Genomic DNA, 22,270 nt, shown 5'->3' with positions numbered 1-22,270 from the left:
TAAAGCTAGTCTTCCACATTTAATGAGCTGTGTATGTACATATACAGAGTAAATACCCAGCAAATTCAAATTAACGATGGAATATTTGCATGAAAACGAAAACAAAGAAACCGGAGAGACATACAGTATATGTCATATAATGTGTTTTCGTCACAGCAACAGAGGAACTTGAACATGTCTGATACATGAGTAAATCAACTTTAAAAAATAGTATTCATGATTTCAAATATCTCAGCATAATTCATAACTGACTGTGGGAATCTGTTTAAACACAAACGACACATATTGGTAATAGATATTGTTGGGGAACAGACAGTTTTGTGTATTCTAAGTCCCGGAGGAAGGGCCACCCCCATGACCATATATGGGCCTCCATTCCTGTCGGTTTTGAGGTTTCCCCTCCTGGGCCCCCCCATGACCATTATGGATTTGAATGGTCCAATCAGAAGGAAGCACGGCCCCTTATCTCCAATCAGAGGCAGTGCTCCCTTTCAACAATAGAATTCCACTATATGCAAATACCAATCTACTGGAAATTGTATAAATCTAATCACCCACCAATACTATTTTGAACTTTCTCTCTGAGTTGTTCCCGTAGCCGGCTGCATAATAAATCTTCCTGTTTTTACTACAAACTTTTGATCTGCTTCTTCCCGGGATAATGGTCATTTTACCTGTTTTAGGTAATATCTTGATTTACCTACAAATTGGCGCTGCGAGCAGGGTGGATTCGTTTCCAGACCTCCGTGGGTTCCCCGACCGATGCAGGAGGAGTGAGTACTTTGTTCTACCACCATATAGTTAGGCGATTGGAAGGCAAACTTACGGAGGTCTGGAACGCTCCACCCAGTGGTACGTAACCTATACTATAACTTGACCGGTGTAGAAGCAATTAATTGTTTGTAGTTAAAAGCTGCGTCTTTTTGTAATGTGTCGGAGTGTGGACGGAGTGTGGCACAGTGGGTAAGGAACTGCGCTTGTAACCGAAAGGTCGCAGGTTCGATTCCCGGGTAAGGACACTGCCGTTGTACCCTTGAGCAAGGTACTTAACCTGCATTGCTTCAGTATATATCCAGCTGTATAAATGGATACAATGTAAAGTGCTATGTAAAAAAAGTTGTGTAAGTCGCTCTGGATAAGAGCGTCTGCTAAATGCCTGTAATGTCTATTGTGATGTTATGTTTTAACTGATTTTGTATCAGCTAATGTTTGAATGTACCAGCGCTGTATATGTTTTGGAATATAGCTATATTGTGACAGGGTGAAGTTCATCCTAACCTGAGGAGAGTGAGTTTTCACGCCAAAAAAGGTGAATACGTGGTTGCGTAGCTGCGGCAGGCTGAGTTTTTGGCCCGCGGCCCAGAGTGACTAATTATTTTCACGGCTGGTTATTTGGTCGTGTGGACCTGAGAAGCGCATATCGTGTCTGTGTTTTCATGTCCCGGGGAGAGTGAGTTTTTGCGCCCCGGCTCAGAGTTAAAGACAAGGGAGTGTCTCTAACTTGAGTATCTGTGAGTACGTTACCGCGGCAGGTTGACATTTCAACCCGCGGTCCAATGTGACAAACTATTTTCATATCTTGGGTAGTAGGTTTAGAAATACCTGCGAAGGGTACTCTTGTCTGCGTTTTTATGTCCCGGGGAGAGTGAGTTTTTGCGCCTTGGCCTAGAGTGAGAGACAAGGGAGTAGTCTCTCACTTAGGTTTTTGTGAGTTTGTGCTGAGGCAGGCTGAGTCTTTGGCCCTCAGTCCAGGGGACAAAGGTTGTACCGTACCTGGAGTATTAGGTGCTATTATAGCCGCTTTTCCTAAGAAGCTTACTCGTGTCCGACGTGAATCACGTCATTGTTGTGTTTTCGATACTGTTTTGGGTCATTATTGTTGCGTTTGATACTGTTCTGAGTCTTTATTGTTTCGTGTTCGTATTGTTCGTGATCGTATGTTAAGTGTTGGCCAGTAACGCGCATTTATAATTATATATTATTATATCTAGATACAGAGTTAGATGAATAATGTGGATCCTTAAAAAGTCTTATGTCCTAAATAAGATTTTCGGCATTTAAGATCTTAAAAAGCATTAAATTTGATTCCAAAAAATATGCAGCAATGTATGTTTGTTATATGAAGTGCACACAATATAGTCGACAGAATATATAACCTAAGTAATATAATAGAATGATCATAGATAGTAGTATAAACTGATTGAGGTTCCGGTCTAATAGCCTACGGACTGCGGACACTATATGAGCCTGAAATAATGGAGTAAGGTTAAAAGAATTTATGATACAATAGTAACACACATAGAAATGTCTCCTATATTCTGTGTAATATGATAAAGTACAAGACACATACTTTACTTGCCCTTAGCAACTCTATTACACACAGGGATGTAGCTACAGACAAGTATTTTATACCCATGTACTAGCTGTTTATTGTTAATAATGACTAATCTACAGATCTCTGAAGAGTTTTTCAATTGTGGGGACTAAAAATGATGAAAGAGAGGTTAAGTGAAGAAGGTTAGGAAGGCTGCTATGTGTTCTCTGCTAGGGAACAAGGTGAGAATGGGCCTTTAGAGATACGCTGCTGTATTTAGCTTATGGTAATTCAGGGAATGAATTGAGTAGAGACAGTGGTGATTTCCTGACTGTGGCAATTGATGGTAGTCTTCCCATTTTTAGAAACAAAGCATTGTGGAGAAATTGGTTAAGCTTTGAGAGATCGTAGTGATCTATTGGGCATGGGCTGCATATATATTTTACGAAATAGCATAAGGACGTGGACACCATAAGCCCCTAAATATTCTTAATTTATGAGCCCAAGATAAGGGAGTAACAATAAATAAATAAATACATTTTTTTAAAAAGGTAGCACAAATATGATTGACCCCTAGTGGCAGATCCTAACGCCATCCTTTCCACTGTTTCTCATATAAAATTCACGCTGAGCACTGTTGGCTTCAAGCTGACACTCAGGTAATAGATTGTTTTTACTTCTCAAAGTAGCATCTTGCATGAGACTTAATACCGTTAATACCGTGAATGTACCTGTGGGTGATCTGTGGGGTTGCAAACGAGGCCGTGTAAATACACCAGAGATGGAGGAACTAGTATTTAGCATTGGAAGGTTCGAGTACGTGTGAAAGATGGAAATAAAATACGGAAGTATTGAACAGAAGAGAAGGGTTTTGGTGCAAGGTAGTATACTGCCTTTACTGCAGTACTGTGGGAGACGCTGAGGACCTTGCTCAAACATAGCAGGAAGTTAGGCACTGGAAAGCCAGTGAGATTTACAGGGAAATTGCAAGTAGGGATTTGGCGGAAACGTGTTTGAAAGTACTTGTATGTGGAGAATTGAGGAAGGATTTTAAATGACTGGTGATATTTGAGCTTGTGGGTGAATAGGAGATTCCTGACTAGTGCAGGAACCCCCAATACAACATGGGGGATTGGTACAAGAAACCAACTAATCAATTCAAACTGACTAATCATTTGTTCTCCATTTTAGGATAAGACTGGGTGACATAGCCACCAGCGGTGCTCCTCTCCGTGAAAGCGGGACCGAGTAATTAACACCCAGTAATTAACATTTGCTTCCACCCTTTGATCCTTACAGGTCGACACATGAGGACTCCTGGTGATTTTGGTGGGGAATTGCATGTAATGAGTGACCGTTTGAGTGAATATTGCAGGCTTGTGTCCCAAGTGTCTTTCACAGGATCACAGAACTGGACCTGACCCAGCTGAGGACAAAGAAACATGCCTGGTTGAACCTGGATCCTGGTGAAAAACATAATCGGATGACATTTTATCCAAATTTGGTCTGGACCACACAGGTTCACGATTCCATCAACTGCTTCCAGTGACTGGAACTCCGGTGTGGTTCCGCATTAAATAGTTAGGAAAATACAAGGGTGAGACCCAACATGGGGCACAATAATCCCCGTCTACCCTTATAGCCCCTGGGGGCTATCTATCTCTCCATTCAGACACATATTTCCAGGACAAGATGTGCACCAACGCGGCAGGCGGAAGTTGGATCTGGATGATGGCCTCACAAAAGTCATTTTTAATGTTGTACATTTTTGGTGTTCTGTTGTAATGTTATACTTTTTGTTTTGTTGTAATGTTGTATATACTCTGAATGTGAAAGGTAGCCACTGGGTCCATAGCGAATGGCACAATATTGGTGACAAAAGGAGGACTACTTTCTAACCAAACTACTCAATGCCTAACATTTCCTACTGCACTAATCCAACTGACACCTCTACCACTATCTCTATTCTAATCACTCCTGATGTCACCAGTAAACACCTCTGTTCCAGCACTTGATAGCTGGGTGTTAAACCCTAATAACAAATGCAGCTAAAAGGCAACAAATGTGACCCAATGGCTAGAAGGTAATGTAATGTAATGTATGAAGGTAGTATTTGTGTGTATTGTCACATTGTAAGTAGAGGTGCCTGTACCTGGTAATAGGCCTTGTACACGACGCTTGCAGAATTCTTTCTTTTGTTTTCTTTCACTCTTACATTATTCAGCCGGCCTTACTCTTATCAGTGAGTTCTCATATATCATGCTTACTACACTTTTAGAATATTGGTCAACCCAGTATTTGTCTGCCCAGTGCCGGCCAGCAGCAGATGGGTTTCCCCTTTGTGAGCCGGGTTCTGCTCAAGATTTCTTCATATTAAAATCTGGAAGTTTTTCCTTGCCACGGTTGCCATAGGCGTGCCACAAGGGGATTTTAGGCCTGGGTTCTACATGTAGGAGGTGTAACTGACCAATTGACAATACTGTTCTGATTTCCTGTAAGCCAACCAAGTTGACCTCACCATATGCTTTATGTTGGGTCAAAAAGGAGGGACTGTTGGGAAACAGACAGTTTTGTGTATTCTAAGTCCCGGAGGAAGGGCCACCCCATGACCATATATGGGCCTCCATTCCTGTCGGTTTCGAGGTTTCCCCTCCTGGGAATTTCCAATGGGCCCCCCCATGACCATTATGGATTTGAATGGTCCAATCAGAAGGAAGCACGGCCCATTATCTCCAATCAGAGGCAGTGCTCCCTTTCAACAATAGAATTCCACTATATGCAAATACCAATCTACTGGAAACTGTATAAATCTAATCACCCACCAATACTATTTAGAACATTCTCTCTGAGTTGTTCCCGTAGCCGGCTGCGTAATAAATCTTCCTGTTTTTACTACAAACTTTGATCTGCTTCTTCCTGGGACAACGGTCATTTTACCTGTTTTAGGTAATATCTTGATTTACCTACAATATGTAGTCTGAATAGAATCTCTTCCTGGCCAGTAGGCAGTTCTCAGACATCTATTATCCATCTCTCAGAGCACTTTACGTGGTTTTCAGAGAAGTTTTTCAGAGTGTGCTGGCAATTCTGTGAAGGAGATGGCTATTCTGTGCACAGAAAACTTTGTGTGCATGGAGCAGCTTTTGTGTGGCCATTTATGATTATTGTATTTATTACTTGTTTACTTGCAGAAAATACTTGGATATTGAATGCTGTTAAAGTGAGTGGTACTGTGGTTCAGCTGAGGCCTTGGCATCACAAATCCCATCAGGGGCACGTTCATGTGAGGTACAATTATAAATGTTTTGTCAGAAACTCATGAAGTAACAAGGCAAACATACAGAAATGTGTTTGTAATGTTATCCAGAAAATGTTCTCTAGGGCCTTTGTATGTAGCAATCTGTATAATAATTATTCAGGAATGGATATGGAACTGGGTGTGTCCTTAATATTACCAGGTTAAATAAACAGATATGACACAGGTAACCTTGATCAAGGCACAATTCCTGGCTGAAACAACAAGTAAATATTTATTTGTGTTGATGTACTCAAGGAGTTGCCGCTGATTACCTTTTGCAAAGGCATTTCTGGGTTGTTGTCCTGGTTAATCACTGGTGTACTGAAGACTGGAACCCCTGCATCCACAATGCTGCAGATCCTGTCAGCTCAGATGGTCTCTTCAAGCACTTTGAAGCACGAACATCTACAAAAAGTGACTGTTCTGGTTAATTGTCCAGGTTAATGGTGATTTATGTGACCCACCCTAAGAAAAGCTCTGACCTACATATGGTGAATGAACTGTATCCCCCGTTGCTAACATTGTTCTCTCTCTCTGTCTCTCTCTCTGTTTCCCAGTGGGTGGCATTTGCATCACTCTTCTTCATCCTGGTGTCCATCACCACATTCTGCCTGGAGACGCACGAGGCCTTCAATCCGATCACCAATCGTACAGAGACGGATGTGGTGGAAAACGGCACAGTCGACCGTGTATTCCAGGAGACTGAGACAGTGGTTTACCTAACCTACATTGAGGGAGTGTGTGTGGTGTGGTTCACCTTCGAGTTCCTCATGCGCATCACCTTTTGTCCAGACAAGTTGGAGTTTATCCGAAACACCCTCAACATTATTGACTTTGTGGCTATCCTGCCCTTCTACCTGGAGGTGGGACTGAGTGGCCTGTCTTCCAAAGCTGCCAAGGATGTGTTGGGGTTCCTGCGTGTTGTGCGATTTGTGCGTATTCTACGCATCTTCAAGCTTACGCGCCACTTTGTGGGCCTACGAGTGTTGGGCCACACCCTGCGGGCCAGCACCAATGAGTTCTTGCTTCTCATCATCTTCCTGGCCCTGGGAGTGCTCATTTTCGCCACCATGATTTACTATGCTGAGCGTATTGGGGCCAAGCCTAATGATCCACGAGCCAGTGAGCACACGCACTTCAAGAACATCCCCATTGGGTTCTGGTGGGCTGTGGTGACCATGACCACTCTAGGCTATGGGGACATGTACCCCCAGACGTGGTCAGGAATGCTGGTGGGTGCCCTGTGTGCCCTTGCCGGAGTGTTGACCATTGCCATGCCTGTTCCTGTCATTGTTAACAACTTTGGAATGTACTACTCATTGGCAATGGCTAAACAGAAGCTACCAAAGAAAAAAAACAAGCATATCCCACGGGCCCCTCAGCTTGGCTCCCCTAATTACTGTAAGTCGGGTGTAAACTCGCCACATCACAGCACACAGAGCGACACGTGCCCCCTGGCACAAGAAGAGATATTAGAAATAAACAGAGCAGGTAGGAAACCTCTGAGAGGCATGTCCATCTGATTATAAAAACAGAATCTTTACAAATGACTTAACTATCAAACCACCCTCCTTCTCTCCTCCTCTCCTGAGCTGCCCAATCTCCCCCTCCTTCCAATCCACTAATCACCAATAACACCCCCTTCCCAGGAGCCATTACACACCACGATCTACACAACACCTGTATGATCCCCTTCACACCCACACACTTCACCTCATTAACCTCCTTCCAGGCTCTCCTCTCTCCTGCATCTAACACTGCCCGCCACACCTCTCCCTCCAACCCTGCCTATGTGAGCAAGCCACATAATCATTGTTCCACTGGAGGAACATTGCAGCACATTCATCCAATGGCATACCTCTGTGACCCACGCCCCTCTAAAATTTCACCTACAGCTTTCCTGTTCTCCTTTAAAAATACATAGCACACCCTTACAAGTCTGGCTGATACTGTCTTTAAACTATCTCATTCCTTCCCTTACAAATGTTCCCGTTTTCACATTTCAGTCAATGAGTCCCCTTGTATTGTTCACAGCTTGTTAGGGAGCCAGTAGTGCAGACTACCTAAAGATAGGCTGGGTTTCAAACAATTTATGCATCTTGTTCATGATGAAGCATTTCTGTATTGACTCTCCTGTGAAGCGGAAGAGACAGTCATTATAGTCCTGTGCGTAGATGTATCATTAATTAATTAATTTTATTTGTTTATTTTAAAATCAACATAGAGAGTTAGTGTATAAGATCTGGAGTTTTTTGCAAATGGCATAACCCACTATTTATTCTTTGGGCAGAAAGATGCTGTCACTGGTGAAGAATCATTAAAAATGATCACAGTTACCTGCATAATCACAACAAAGAGTCAAAGGACTAAATAATGGCTATTGACACTATAAGAATATCTATTTTATCTTTTATTATATTTTAACATTTAAAACTTAATCTTTTGAAATTCTTAAAATCAAGACAATCAAATCACCTAATTCTCATCCCCCTTTTCTGCTTTTCTGTCACATTTCCTGATATATTGCAGTAGACTTTTTTCATTAGGTTTTTTTTCCCCACACACTCAAAATGATTAGTCACATGTTCACAGCAAACACTGGAAAAAAGAAAGAGAAATTTAAAAAAAAGAAAAATTTGATGCATCATTGCCTGCTCTGGATATAGAGGCAATAATGTTGCATATAGAGTGAAAACAGTACATAAAACATTTGGGACATTCCAGCAATGGGTAGTTATGTGCGACCACCCAGATACTAATTGCAAATTTGTTGGTGAGTTCACAGGTTAATTTGTTTGTATTTTGTTATACTCAAAATAATTATGTCCTTAATTTGTCCCAGTATTTTAATTCTGTAAATAATACAAATATGTGCATTGCCCATATTTGTATTATTTGAATTTAAGTTCAGTGACTGATTTGAGATCTTACGACTGCAAAGTAAATGGATACTAGCTATCTATAGTTTTGTCCATCAATCACATTGGACCCCCAAATGAAAAATAAATATTGGCACCATCAAAACTAGGGATCGGCATATTTTATTTGGTTTTTCAAATCAATTTATTTATCATCATTTTGGTAACTTAGTTATCTGTTTTTATTTGATGTTGTGTTGTTTCATTATCTGGTCAAGTTTTTTTACAATGTGTGCTGATTTCCTGATTTTTCCTTTTGACTTTCTATCAAAATACATAGTACTTTCAGCATTTAGTTGATCCCCCGAAGCTAAGTAACTTGTTCAGTATGACATCATTTAGATCTTTTTTAAAAGGGGTGTTTGCATTTTGCCTATCTGTTTTATTTTTTAGTGTGATGCATGGGAAGAGCACTGCATTTGTTGTAAAACAGTTGAGGAATTTGAAGACAACATATTCTACAAAGAGAATGGATGCTATTGGCAATGTTGTGCATTAGGCTTACATGCTGATTATCCAATTAATGGATATGCCTTTTATTATGATTGATTACTACATGGAAGCATAGAGGCAGAGAGTGCTTATCACAGTGCTGGATGCTCTTTAGACTGTAGGTAAATTATGTCTAGGCTACCCGAATGGCCTATTATCATCACTGTATTCCTAATAGAAATCAACATATGTCACATGTATTATTTTATGGTTTTATGACAGTGAAGCTATTTTGGTTTTACTGTAGCTTTTGTCTGGAAATGTACATTTCTACCATTATTCTTATATATTATTTGTATTATTTGTCACCCATAATTGCTTTCAAGACTGTGGCCTCAGCATCCCAGATTATTAAGATGAATCAATGTGGTTCCCTGACAGACAGCAGCACCCTGAGCATGTAGAAATCTGCCACTCACAGCTTGAAGGCATGTATATGGACACCTGCATCTCTCACAGGCTAGCATTACCTCTCCTGAAACTACAACTCCCATGAGCACTTGGAGCACACTATGTGCTTATCCCAATGGCTATCCACTTCACCTTCTCGCTCTCACTTCCTCAGCAAGATAAGGTGAACATGACAGTATAAAACAACATTTGAACACAGTGCTGCATACAAGTATGTGTATTCCAATACTCATTGCGGATTCAACGTATTCATTTAGTGACACTCCACATGTAATAAGAAAACATGGACGTGACAACGGCTCTAGCACCAAACACAGAAAACAACAATGGTTTGGTAAAGTAGCATGAACATCGACCACAGACAGTTCTGTGACGTGGACAGATGGAAGTCGCTTTAGTTTATTTAGTGCTGCAAAAGAAGAAAAGAAAAAAGTAGGTTTGTTGCAGTGTTTGGTTTAACCAATGGCATATGGTGCATAAGACTGCATAGGTGTTAGCTGGCCACACTGCCAATACTGTTTTTTTTTAATAAAGTAAAAGTAAAGAAATAAATAAAAGTGCATCAGCAGAGCCTCAACGTTGATGTAATTAAATAAATATAAGCACAATATATTCACATAATGCTCAATACTATCAGATATAACCAGTTCTCCTCAGCTCTAGGCAAGTAATAAAATTATTTTTATTTGCATCGCAACCTTGTGTACATTTTATAAACATTATTTAAAGTTGTGATACATGTACTCTTCCTTCTCTACACTGACACTTGGAGAGTCATCTTCATGGCAAAGATAGGCAGTGCACAGATTCTCTAATTTAAATTATCCTGAAGCACATATTTTGTTACAGATAGCTTTTTTCAATAGATTTTTATACTCACTCATTCAAACACACACACACACAAACAGTTTATTCAAGTTGGATAGCTGTAATCGTCTCTGCTCAAATAAAATGCTATTCCCAAATGCATGCACTTACATTGTCCAGTTACCTATATTTATAACTTTTTTTGGAGGGGGCGTGGGTGGTTTGGCTGGTGAAAATGCTGAGTTGCTAGTGGCTTTGTTAAACCGCTAGCCACAGTGGCTGGTGAGCCAAAAAGTTAATGTCATGCCTTGCATGTGAGGATAAGACAAAAAGGTGATCAATCACGATTTGCAATTAGTGTATTTGCCCCAGTATCAAATTACCAGAAAATGGCCTATGGTGAATTGGCATGCACAACATAGAACCAGGGTTGGATTGCTGACCGGGTCAAAACACTCCTATAAAAGAAGTGCATTTTTATTATGAAGTGACAGAGTTCAGCTGCCTCTTGCTATTGTACTGTTGTTGTTGAAGCTCTAAATTGGTCCGTTACTACTGCGTACTGATACTGGTTAGATCCATATTGTAAGGCCGTTGGACCATCTTTGTGTGTATAAATACTTTAATGGTATTATGATCCCTTGGAAGAGTGGCCAGCCGGCTGTCAGCAGACATTTTAACACCACATGTTCAGAGCTCATGCTTGGTCTTTTGGCTGTTTTTATTTTTCACAATACAATTAAAAAAATGTCTCCTGAACTGTTCAGTGGACAAGACTGTGTGTACAATACTCTCAGACAGTCAGGGCCACTTACAGTCAGGAGTCACATATCTGCCTGAAGGACCAGAATAGCTACAAGCTCCATTCTGATCTAATTGCTCAAAATGATTTGAAATGTGTCTAGCTTCCTCTTTTCCCTGCTCTCACATAGGAATTTGAATTCCTAGTTCAGCACTTTGTAGTGTTCAGAAGACATTTTAGTCTCCCTGTCACATGATAGACAAAAGTGGAATTTTGGATGCAAATCAGTTCATACTGACATTAAGACAGCAGGGGGAGGCAACACAACAAGAACAAGAGTCTGAATCTCTAAGCGATTGTCACAGCTCAAAATTAGCACAGCAGGAGAATAGGAGAACATAAACTAAATAATGACATAATCTGGACAAATCTAGACTATTGAGCCTGCTGTGTTTTACATATTAAAATCTACTGTCCTCTGGGTGGAGAGAAAATGCTGTTTTATCACCTACCCTCTTTTGTATTTATTTTATGTCTTATATTTTTCATTCAGCCATATCGCTTTGGAGTTCAGGCTTGTTGCCATGACAACAGCATTGGAACAGTGGTGCAATAGGATTTCATCTCTGTAATAAGCTGCAACCATTCACAAGTTTAAACTCTGCAGCACTGATACATTCTGTCTCCCTCTCATACATACTAACACACACATACAAAATGCAGTGGCACATTCGTGCAAAATAACAGGTAAAGGAGCACCACTGTCTGCCACTTTAATTTAACAGGCAATCAGCCCCAACTTGAATGTCACCAAAGCATTGAATTGGATAATCTTCCAAAAATATTTTTTTCTGAGAAGTGTAACACTTAATGCAGCAATACAGAGCACAAAACAAGGCATTCTATGAGAGGCTGTTTAGGTCATAAGTCATACTTCTACTCACACAAACCAGTATACTCTCTCACACACACCATCATAGAGAATAGTGGTATTTGTGAGAGAGAATGATTGTATGTGAGAGAAAATAGTATTATGTGTGAGATAGAATAGTAGTATGTGTGACAGAGACTGATTGTGTGAGAGAGAATAATTGTATGTGTGCGAGAGAATAGTACTATGTATGAGAGAGTAATATGTGTGAGAGAATTTTATCTGTGTGAGAGAGAATAATTGTATGTGTGCGAGAGAATAGTACTATGTATGAGAGAGTAGTATGTGTGAGAGAATTTTTATCTGTGTGAGAGAGAATGATTGTATGTGTGCGAGAGAATAGAACTATGTATGAGAGAGTTTGACTGAAAAACGGAAGGCAGTTTCATTGAAATGGAAGGCAGTTTAAATGATCAGTTCCTTATTGGTTTTTAGCTTTTTCACAGACAAGGCCTGACCCCTCTCAGCACCTCGAGCATAATCAAGCTAGTACAAGGGTGTAACATACGGGAGGGGAGGGGGGGTTATAAAACAGGCCAAATAACCCCCCAACAATATAGCATGATGATGAGAAAAAATATTTCAAAATGAGAATAATCAAGACAGGGATTTCATGATGTGATTGGGATGTAGGCTACCAATCAGTAAGGCTGGGTGTTTGTCGCAGAAGTCGCAAATGTTCCTTTTTCATGATTTCTGTGGTTTTCGGAAGTTTTGGATGGTCATTACACCGGTTTGCAGACCAAAGTTTTCAACTAAACTCTGTCACACAGACCCAAACCTGATTTATAAGCCTACAAATGGCTTTGAATCCAAGTTTTTGGCTGGACCGCAACAGTGTGGCCAGTCCTATAAACGTGAATGTCTGTGACTGAGTGACTGAGTGATGAAGTTACACCATTAGTCGGCCTAGTTTTCGCACACCCGTACACGGTCCAGCCATGTACTAGGTTTTGACCTGGTCTTGTTAATATTAAAATCATTCATGATTATAATAATAATAATAAAACCACAAACCATGGTTTCCAACCACAAAAAGACGCGCAAATTGTGTTTTGCAACTCTAAGAACACGAATGTTGTGTTTGGTTAATATAACAAATGATTTTAACATAGAACATTTGGATTGCATTCAATTCAAGTTTGCAAAACAGCTTTTGGGTTTGCGTTTCTCTTTTTTATGATTTCGACCATAAGTCATGTTCTGCAACTCTGAAACCTCAAATGCAGCATTCTGCAAGAACTGAAGTAGTTAAAATCCTCATTTTATAATTAAAAATCATATGTCCTAAACAGATTTTGGCTTCGCGTTCATTTGTTTTACTAATTAGTAATTTAACATAAACAAACGTACACTGCTTCCAATGCATTTACTCTCTACTACCTGACACTTCTAATTGCTGGATAATTGAAAGAAAGGCTGATCTGGTGAATAAAAAGAAAGGCAAGATCCTTGTGTGATCTCCAAGCACCCTCAATACATCAAATTGTACGGCTCCTCACTCAAACACCTCTCACACACACAATACTATTCTCTCTCACACACCCAATCATTGTCTCTCACATATGCTACTATTCTCTGTCACACAGACAATCATTCTCTCACAAATAAAATCATTCTCTCTTACACATATTACTATTCTATTATATGATGGAGCTATTCATGAGTGCAATGGCATGGGGGAAGAAACTAATCCACATATGTGGAGTTTTTGCCACCCATTGATCTGAAGCACCATCAAAAATATGTGGTTTCCAGAGTGTGAGGGGTCCCCTCCCTGATGTTGCCCACTGGCTTCCTGGTTCTGAAAGTGAACAGGTCCTGGAGGGTAGGCAGGTTGCAGACTTGTTTGCAGTCAAGACGATATGCTGCAACCTGTGCTTGTTCTGTTTTGTGGCTGAGCTGAACCAGACGGTTATGGAGATGGTGAGGACAGACTCCATGTTGCCAGCGTAAAACTGGACCATCATCATCTCTAGCAAGTTGAACTTCCTCTGCTGTCATGGGAAATATAGCCTTTGCTGAGCCTTTTTCACAATGGAGTCTATGTTGAACTTCCACTTCAGGTCCTGGGAGATGGTTCCCAGAAATTTGAAGTTTTCCACAACCTTTACTTTAGTGCTGTGAATGGTGAGAGGGGACTGTGACTGTGGGCTCCTTCTGAGGTGCACAATCATCTCCATTGTCTTGAGCACATTCAGTTCAGGAAATCAGCTGCTCAACTTACCCATTTCACCATTTCATCAACATCACCATTTCAGACAAAGCCGATCAATATATAATTTGCGAACTTTAGGAGCTTTACAAATGGCTCCACATAGGCCATTAGTGTAGAGAGAAGAGTAGTACAGAGAGCACACATCCCTTGAGGTCATCAGAGATATTGAAAATCGCATTTTTAGCAACATGAATCATTCTATATATGGTAACAGTAATTAGGCAGTGTTATAACAATCTTTTACACCCCTTAATGTGCACCCCTTAATGTGTGAGAACATCGTATGCTACTCCGTTGTGCAGCTATTTTGTGTGTTTCCTCATTCGGAGCTATTTAGCTATTCTGGGCATTTAGCTAGAACTGAAATGTAAACACATAATTGTGTGTGGGATAAGTAATATTAGCAGGCCATAGGTACACTATTGCTAGCTAATACACTTCACAAAGTTATCCATATCCTATTCAATTATTAACCTCTTTATTTCCTCAAATACAACATAATTTGTATATGGTTATGGCCATGGATAACTGGTCCTTTTTGCAAATTGTAGCTACCTTATCTGACCTGTGTTTTGCAGTTGTTCCAGTCTCCTTAGGTATGCAGTTTTTGTGCATGATTTCGGATAAAGCTGCTGCCAAATAAAATATAATGTAATATTCTATTGTTATATTCCTAAGGTATAGAGGTAGACAGAGTTTTATAATCAGTGAACCCTGATGAGGACAGGGCATCTTTGTTTGAAACTTTGTTAGCTTTGTTAGCGGAGTTGGCTACACGTAGCTATAGCATGCAATTCAGTTCCGAATTGAAAAAAATCTGGTGAATTACTAAGTAACTGCAGTTCCCAAAAGAATTCAATACAAAAGCTCCCCAACCTCAAGAATCTCGCTGCCTAACAAAAGTAGCAAGCTAAAAGCAGCTAAAAACCAACAAGCACTTCTGGAATCTGATCCCAAACCACAGGCTCTGTAGCCACGCCCACCCATCCCCACACAGAAAACAGTGCCATGCCCAGAAACATCCCAAACACATTTTAGAATAACAAATACAGGTCAAAGGTGCAGGAATTTGGTGGAACTAAGTAAAGACAGATTTTCCAGTGCATCATAGATATGCCTTAGCATGGTTATTTTATAATATTTTCAAGTAAAAAAATCCAGCATAATCTGCCCTTAAGGAGCATTGCACAGTGCGACCAACAATAAGGCTGTATGAATTGAAAGGCAAGCCCACTTTTCCGTGATTATTTTCAAAAATGGGCAATAACGCTGATTCTGTTTTCTACAATTTATTGTCTACTTAACTGCCTTAATCAGTTAGACTTCTGTTGCAAAATACAAGGAATTTGCAACACACTTTAATGACAAAATTATAAATATTAGATCTGGCATAGTAAGTACCCACAGAAAGGGAAAATCTAACTTCCCAATAAACTCGCCCCCAATCATTATGAACACTTTTACCAAGTTCAGTGAGAATGAGCTCAGCAAAGCTTTCTCACAGATGAAGCAAGCTACTTTCTCCCTTGACCCTGTCCCCACAACATTCTTTAGAGATATCTATGCTTCTGTATCAGCTAACACTCAATAAATATAAATATCTTTTTAGACTCAGGAATCTTTCCCAATACATTTAAAACTGCTATTGTGAAACCGTTACTTAAGGAACACTACTTAGACAACTCTTTTCTTAACTATAGAGCCATATCTACCCTACCCTTCCAGAGTAAATTTTTTGAAAAAAGTCATTTTTAAACAAGTCAATGACCATGTTGATGAAAACAGAATTCTAAAAATATTCCACTCAGGCTTTCAAACAGACTGTAGTACTGAGACAGCACTAGTGAAAGTAGTAAATTACCTCAGACTAAGTGATGATGCTGATAATGTGTCAGTTCTTATTCTATTGGACCTCAGTTGACACAGTAGACCACAATATATTCGTTTGTCTTCTTGAAAACTAGGTTGGTCTTTCTGGCAGGGTTCTAAACTGGTTCTGTACCTATGTTACAGGTAGATAATTATTTGTTAGCACAGGTGATCACATTTCAAAGAAGTTGAATATTACCAATGGAATTCCACAGGGCAGTATTCTTGGGCCACTTCTGTTCTCAGTGCAAATGTTCCCACTGGGTAATATTATCCATCAACATAATGTCAATTTTCATTTTAATGCAGATGACATACAGCTGTGTACATCTTTGGAGCCATATGACCCCAGTGCTCTTAGTGCATAGACTACTTGCTTGTCTGCCAGCAGTGAGTGGATGGCCAAGAATTTTATGAAATGGGAACCCTAACACCAAGATATTTTAGTTGGCCCCATATCAAAAAGAGATAACATTTTTACTAGGCTGGGCAGTCTGGCTCTACAGACAAAATCAGTAGTTAAAAATCTGGGAAGCAATTTGATTCAGACTAAAATGACCAAGTCTGCTTTTTTCATTGAAGAAATATAGCTTAATTGAGACCCTTTTTAACACAGCAAAAAACATAAAAGTTGATACATGCTTTTACATAAAGTCACCTTCAATTTTGTAATGATCTCTTAACTAGTCTGTTCAAGAATACAATTGAGAAACTACAAATTATTCATAATGCTGCAGCCAGAATTTGAACTAAAACCAAGAGAGAGCGCACAACTCCTGTCGTGTCTACATTTTCTGGCTTTGTCTTTCAGAATTGATTCTGAGGCAAGCTTGGTTGGCATTTTTGAAAAGCAGCTTATATCTCATACATTTATTAGAAATTTTATATGATGTCCTGTTACAATTTTCTGTTCCTTTTCACTTGTCTTGCATTTTATGTAATTTACCTATTTATTTATCTAGTCTATTTTTAATATACTTAGTATTGTTTGTTATTATTTCTATTTTTTCTATTTTATTTATTTTCAACATTTCATTTTATTAATTAATAGTTTCCTTTAGTGCTATATTGTATAGCACTTTGAGCTGCATTTTCATGTAAGAAAGGTGCTTTACAAATAAAGTTTATTATTATTTATTATTATTCTGCAGTGATGTGCTCTGCGATAGATTGGCGGCCTGTCCAGGGTGTATTCCTGCCTCTCGCCCAATGTACGCTGGGATAGGCTCCAGCATTACATTACATTACATTCATTTGGCAGACGCTTTTATCCAAAGCGACGTACAAGAAGTGCATTTTCATGATCGTAGACAACTGCTGAACACGGGTTCAGTAAGGTACAATTACTTATTTTGTACAGCTATTTCTAGCTGAGAACAATGAACACTATCCTGGTCTAACATCTGCAAAGCCAAACTAGGCAGAAGATTAAGCTAGAGTATTAGGACAAATACAATTTACCAAGAAGTGTAGGGATGGGGCAACATGTAACAAGTGACAAGGAAAAAGGGTTTTTTTTTTTTTTTTTTTTTTTTTAATATATATATATACACAGCATGGTGGTGGTTATTCTAGGTATAGTCTGAAGAGATGAGTCTTCAGGCCACGGCGGAAGATGGATAGTGAGGGGGAGGTTCGGAGAGGGACGGGGAGTTCGTTCCACCACTGGAGAGCTAGGGTGGAGAAGCTCTGTGATCCCTTTGGGCGGGTGGGAGGGGTTACAAGACGCCCTGCTGCTGCAGAGCGGAGTGGTCGAGCAGGCACATAGAATTGAGTCATGTCCTGCAAGTAGATGGGGGCTGTCCTGTTGGCGGCAGTGTAGGCAAGGGTCAGGGCTTTGAATCGGATCCTGGCAGCGACCGGTAGCCAGTGAAGTGATCGCAGCAGAGGAGTGACGTGGGAGAATTTGGGGAGGTTGTAGATGAGCCGGGCAGCGGCATTCTGAATCATCTGTAGTGGCTGTATGGCACTGTAAGCCAGCACCCCCTGCGAACCTGCTAAGGATAAGAGGGTATAGATAATGGATGGATGGATTCTGCAGTGAACCAGGGCTAATCATTGTTGAGTTTAACCACTAATGGCACTAATGGAAATACAGCCATCCTCATGAAAACTGGTATATGACATCACAGTGTCTGCATACCTTCCGTTCTTACCTACCTAAACCTACCCCCAATGCCTAAATGCAGCCAAGTCAGTGAAGTCAAAGCAGTTCTGTAGCTTTAATTTGGCTTCCCAGGTACAATTATTTACTGTGCAGACTACAGGCTTGATGGATTTTAGTTTCTACCTGTAGGTAAGATATCAGGTAAGCCATCCCAACAAGTTACGGCCCCATACCTATACAGCACTGAGAGTTTGGCACTTTTCAGGGTTTCCCACTGACTATGGTCACAGACTGTCAGATCATATGGTCACATGATGATTTTCATAATGAAAACGGCTAACTTAACCAAACCTGACAGCAGCGTAACTCGTTTAATTGACAGATGATTGGCAAATAATCATTTTGTGTCAGAAGGGTCTGTGAATTTGATTGGATAGAAATTTAAACAGGTTTACCGAGTGACTTTGTGTTATCAAATTTATGTACATATTCTTTGAACCTTTAGCGAGCCACTCAGAAACGGGTAGTGATCAACTGGTAGCTCGCGAGTGACATGTTGGAGACCCCTGGTCTAAAGAGACAGTCAACTTGGTGTATGTAAGCTTTTGACCCACTGGAATTCTGATAGATTTATTTCAGCTTTAATTCACTGTCTCTAATCGATTTTTTTAAAATCACCTCTGATGTGTACAAAGTAGATGCCCTAATTGACTTTACAAAAAAGAAATGCATGGTAACATGAAATGTGCGGAGTTGTGAAAAACTGAGTTTGAATATCTTTAGCCTAGGTGTATGTAAACTTTTGGCCTCAACTGTATCTCCTGGTGCCACGTAAGATTGTATCCAGCATTACGTACAGCACAGGACAAAAGGCATACTGTGATAGTTCTAGGTGATCTTTTATATCTCCCAGAAGACAAATTATTTCTATGGCTGGGTTTGTCATAAAAGTTGCAGGTGTCACAGATTCCATTATTTTTTTATTTTTTTGGTGGTGGCTACCATTTATAGTGCTTTCCATGATTTTTTGAGCTCTCTTCATGTAGTTACAGTAACATTGTCAGTGATAATAGGCGCTCAGAGACTCAAACCTTCCAACGTGTACCAAATGTGTCTTTAAAGAAATAAAAACAAACACACAAGGTGTGTCCCAATACTCGAAAAATACATCCTTCTTGCCTCCACTATGACCTTGTCTCCTCCATGCCCTGGAAACCAATTTTTGTGTCCTCCCTCCCTCCAGTGTCCCAATATTTGTGGAGACGAGCAAAGCAGCCTCAAACTCGACTCCTTGTCTCCCCCTGGCTAAATCGATGTATGCTACCGCAAAAGTCTTCTCACGTTTCTAGGTGATACCATGCTCATGCCCACAGTGACTGAACGACCATCCCAAAAAATCTGACACAATCGAAACTTAAGAAAGTGGGAGATGACCGAGAGCTTGAAATACCAAAATTATGCAAGACATTTAGCCAAATTTCTGTGTGGTGCTATGTGTGGTTAGATAGCATAGCATCCTACTCAAAAGCTGGATTGCCTACTATGGACGACAAATTCAGTTAATTTTGTGATTCATATCCAACAGACAAATTTGTCAATTTAAGACGGGAAGCATTTTATTTTATTTTGTGTATTTAGTTGCTTGTACATAAATGTTGCTTAGACAAACATGTCTAAACATAAATAAGCATGGCAGCTACCATTATTTTCATTTGCGAATATGCATGAATAAATTTAATTAACCAACAAATTTGATTTAAGATGTTACAGTGGGAAATGATTGTTTTCCAATGCGAGCACTGAACATTGGGAAACAATGACTGTGATAATATGAAGCAACATATCCATTTCATTAATCTACGGAAATGTTTCAGAATTAGCCAATGTGAGGTGCAGTGAACTGTAATAGAATGAAGGCTGTTACAGTATAGCAACAATATACAAGGTGAATTAGTGCTGTAGGCTATGGTCAGACATTGCGCAAATTGGGATACTGGAATTACAGTAAATTGTTATATTTGCATAGGGACTACTATGAGATGTTTACTTTGAGCTGAAGTTGCTGATTACATATTAATTGGCATCTTGACATGAACCGCAATGTCAGATTCATGTTTGTAGCCTAGTTGAACCTTACAAGCTACTTTCCAGCTTTGAATGGGCTGGCCTGGTGTAAGGTCTGTGATTGACTACAGGACTATTTGTGGGCTCGGCAAAATATAACGATTATGAAAGGGCTATTTTATCTAAAGTCGTTTTCACCTTTGATGACGGAGAAGCAGATAAGCTATTCCAATTTTCTTCATGCCTCATTGTTTGCTCCTTTCCTCCATTCACCTCCTCCCCTCCTTTCCTCCACATACAGTGCTTCAGAGTAGGAGACAAATGACAGTGGTGGGAAAATGAGGTAAGGACTGAAAAGTAATGGGACACACCCACAGCAGGGCTCTACGCTAACTTTTTTCCTAAGGAGTACATGTGCTCCTAAATGAAAAAATTTTAGGAGCACAAAAGGAAATTCAGGAGCACAGTGAACAATGTTCAAGTAACACAGATTATTTATTAACAAAAAATTTATTACATACATATTTATACTGCGCGTGCATGTGTGTGCGTGTGCTCCTTCTCCTTGTGTGCAATAATGATGTGAAAACCAGTGGAGGACTATGGAAGTAGAAGACCTTAGTATCTAGACACTAGGTATGGGCCTTAAAATATTGACAAAGCTTTTTAAAACATTAAAACAGATTTTTTGAAAATTTGACACATTGAAAACAGCTTTTAAAACACTGACACAGCTTTTTAAAACACTGAAATTTTGAAACACAGCTTTTTAAATAAAATATTGAAAGAGCTTTTTAAAACATTTGAAAGTTTTTTTTTAAAACATTGATTCACTGAAACAACCTTTTGAAACATTGAAACAGTTTTTAAAATATTGACACTGCATTTTAACAGACGTATTGGTTCTGCAATACAGATTTTTTTCTCACTGTGTGTGTGTGTGTGTGTGTGTGTGTGTGTGTGATAATGAACATGTGTATGCAGAACATTATTACGTTACGTTATTATGACGTTATTTTCGAAATCTAGCCATGGGAACATTTTAAATCTATATGTTCTCACTCCGCCGGCTCCAGTGGACGTTGAAGTGACAGCGGGGGTCACAGTAGCTTCGCTAACGTTGTTCTCAGCCGCCATGTCATTACTAGCCGCCATGTTAATGTTAACGTTAGCCGTCTCAGTTAAACCTTGCAAAGCCTTGTTAGTTTAACCTTGCGAATCCCCCTCGCCGGATTCCTCTTTCTCCTCCTCTCTTTTTCGCTCAAAATAATAATTAATGGGTTCACTTTTAGTGATGTCTGCATGTATAACATTAACTTATAGCCTATCGTACCAATACCTTTTTTCAGTGTTGTTCACCTTTCTCTGACTTGACCCCGGCTGCGTCATCACAGAAAACCCTACTGTGATTGGCGCATTGCGGCCTGTGGAATGTGTGACTTGTCGTTTTTGAACGATTAGCAGCGGGGGGAAAAAAAGATTACGGTAGGTTGTAATCTTTACTCGCACACTGTGCTTGTAAATTATTTTTCCGGTACGCACATGCGAGTGAAATACTCACACTGTAGAGCCCTGTACAGTAACCCTGTGTTTTATAATTTTAGTAATCCAATTTGAGCATACTCTTTATGTTCTGTTTCTAACAATGTTCTGTTAAAGGCAAAAAGCTTGCGCTTTCTGTAATGGACAAATGTAATTTAATGCACCAGCCCATCAAGGGATTTATTAATTATTCACTATTGTCAACTGCCCACTGATTTATTTTGAAACTTCAAACACTTGTTACTGCTGCTATAGCTGTTCATGTTATGTCAGCTATTCTCCACTGCTGCATATGAAAGCTATTGGATAATTAAATATATTAATGTTTTAAAATGAGTGTGACAGCTCTGTGATAACACCCAGCTTTTATTGCTTGGCTGCAATAATTAATTCATAATAATTCATATTGATAATCTGTACCGTTTGATGATTTCTTGCTCAGGGTGTTTATAGTGATTCTTGTTACAATTATTTTCTCAGTGCATCTTTGATTACTATACCTGTGTCTCCATTTTACTTGTGCATTGATTTGATTTACCCAGAATTGACCGTCGTTA

General features: G+C 39.7%; 1 protein-coding gene and 1 long non-coding RNA gene across 5 annotated transcripts in view; both read left to right on the top strand.

Annotated features, from left to right (window-relative positions):
• The window catches only part of kcnc1a (potassium voltage-gated channel, Shaw-related subfamily, member 1a), a 301,862-nt gene that overhangs the window by 228,632 nt on the left and 50,960 nt on the right, over window positions 1-22,270 (top strand). For all 4 annotated transcript variants that reach the window (XM_064335692.1, XM_064335690.1, XM_064335691.1 and 1 more), the window contains exon 2: window positions 6,170-7,103. In XM_064335692.1, the coding sequence (XP_064191762.1) occupies window positions 6,170-7,103 (934 nt within the window). The remainder of the gene's footprint in view (window positions 1-6,169; window positions 7,104-22,270) is intronic.
• LOC135255013 (uncharacterized) lies at window positions 939-4,346 on the top strand. Its single transcript, XR_010330033.1, has 2 exons — window positions 939-3,051; window positions 3,403-4,346. It is a non-coding gene; the product is annotated as an uncharacterized LOC135255013 (long non-coding RNA).

This window comes from Anguilla rostrata, chromosome 5 (assembly GCF_018555375.3).
Source record: "Anguilla rostrata isolate EN2019 chromosome 5, ASM1855537v3, whole genome shotgun sequence".
Taxonomy (NCBI): domain Eukaryota; kingdom Metazoa; phylum Chordata; class Actinopteri; order Anguilliformes; family Anguillidae; genus Anguilla; species Anguilla rostrata.
The sequence above is the reverse complement of the archived record's forward strand: the minus strand, read 5'-3'. Positions and strand labels throughout refer to the sequence as shown.